General features: G+C 65.8%; 1 protein-coding gene across 1 annotated transcript in view; it reads right to left on the bottom strand.

Moving 5' to 3' along the window:
• MECP2 (methyl-CpG binding protein 2) overlaps nt 1-503 on the bottom strand; it is a gene marked incomplete at its 3' end in the record, with an annotated part of 2,170 nt that extends 1,667 nt beyond the window's left edge. Inside the window, 1 exon segment of the mRNA XM_025213673.1 lies at nt 38-503. Coding sequence (XP_025069458.1) covers nt 38-471 — 434 coding nt within the window.
• Between the last annotated feature and the right edge of the window lie 269 nt (nt 504-772).

Genomic DNA, 772 nt, shown 5'->3' with positions numbered 1-772 from the left:
GCACCTGCCCCCCCCCCCCCGTGCCAGCGGGACTCACTTGATCAGGTAGACGTCGTACTTGCCAGCTGAGCGGCCCGACTTGCGCTGCTTCAGCTTGCGGGTCCAGCCCTCAGGCAGCGTGGGGTCATCGTACATGGGTCCGCGGTCCCGGATGATGGAGCGGCGCTGCTTGGGTGAAGCTGAGGGCTCGGGTGCTGCTGGAGCTGCCCCAGCACCCCCCTCGCCCTCCGAGGTCTCCGCCTTGCCTGCCTCGGCTGGCTCAGCTGAGGGCTGTCCCCCAGCTGCAGCCACAGTCTCATGCTGCTGACGCTCCTTCTTGGTCTTCTTGGCCTTGCCCGGCTTCCCCTGCGTGTGCTGGTCCTCCACCTTCTCTTCCCTGTGAGGACAAGCAGAGGCATCAGGAGAGTGCCTTGGGGACCCACATTCTGGCCTGGGGTCCCCAAGACCTGCCTCTCCTACAGCTTGGCACATGCCCAATAGCTGCCCCTCACGGCCAGTGCCCCTTCAACCAGCATCCTCCCCTCCCTGCTCTGGGGTCTCTTCAGGGAGCTGGACAAGCCCCGCTACCCACCCCTTGCCGTGCCTCCCATGACTGCCTGACTGGCACGTGTGCGGAGCGGGGGAGGAGGGGGAGCGTCTGGCTGCTCCAAGATGTAATCACACGGCGGAGAGGAGCCTGTGTTGGTAAACACAGCGAAGGATGCACCCGCCAGCCGTGGGCAGGCAGGGGGGATACAAGGCCCCAGTGGGGAGGGAGGGTAGAGTCCCTACA

Source organism: Alligator sinensis, unplaced genomic scaffold (genome assembly GCF_000455745.1).
Source record: "Alligator sinensis unplaced genomic scaffold, ASM45574v1 scaffold137_1, whole genome shotgun sequence".
Classification (NCBI taxonomy): domain Eukaryota; kingdom Metazoa; phylum Chordata; order Crocodylia; family Alligatoridae; genus Alligator; species Alligator sinensis.
The sequence above is the reverse complement of the archived record's forward strand: the minus strand, read 5'-3'. Positions and strand labels throughout refer to the sequence as shown.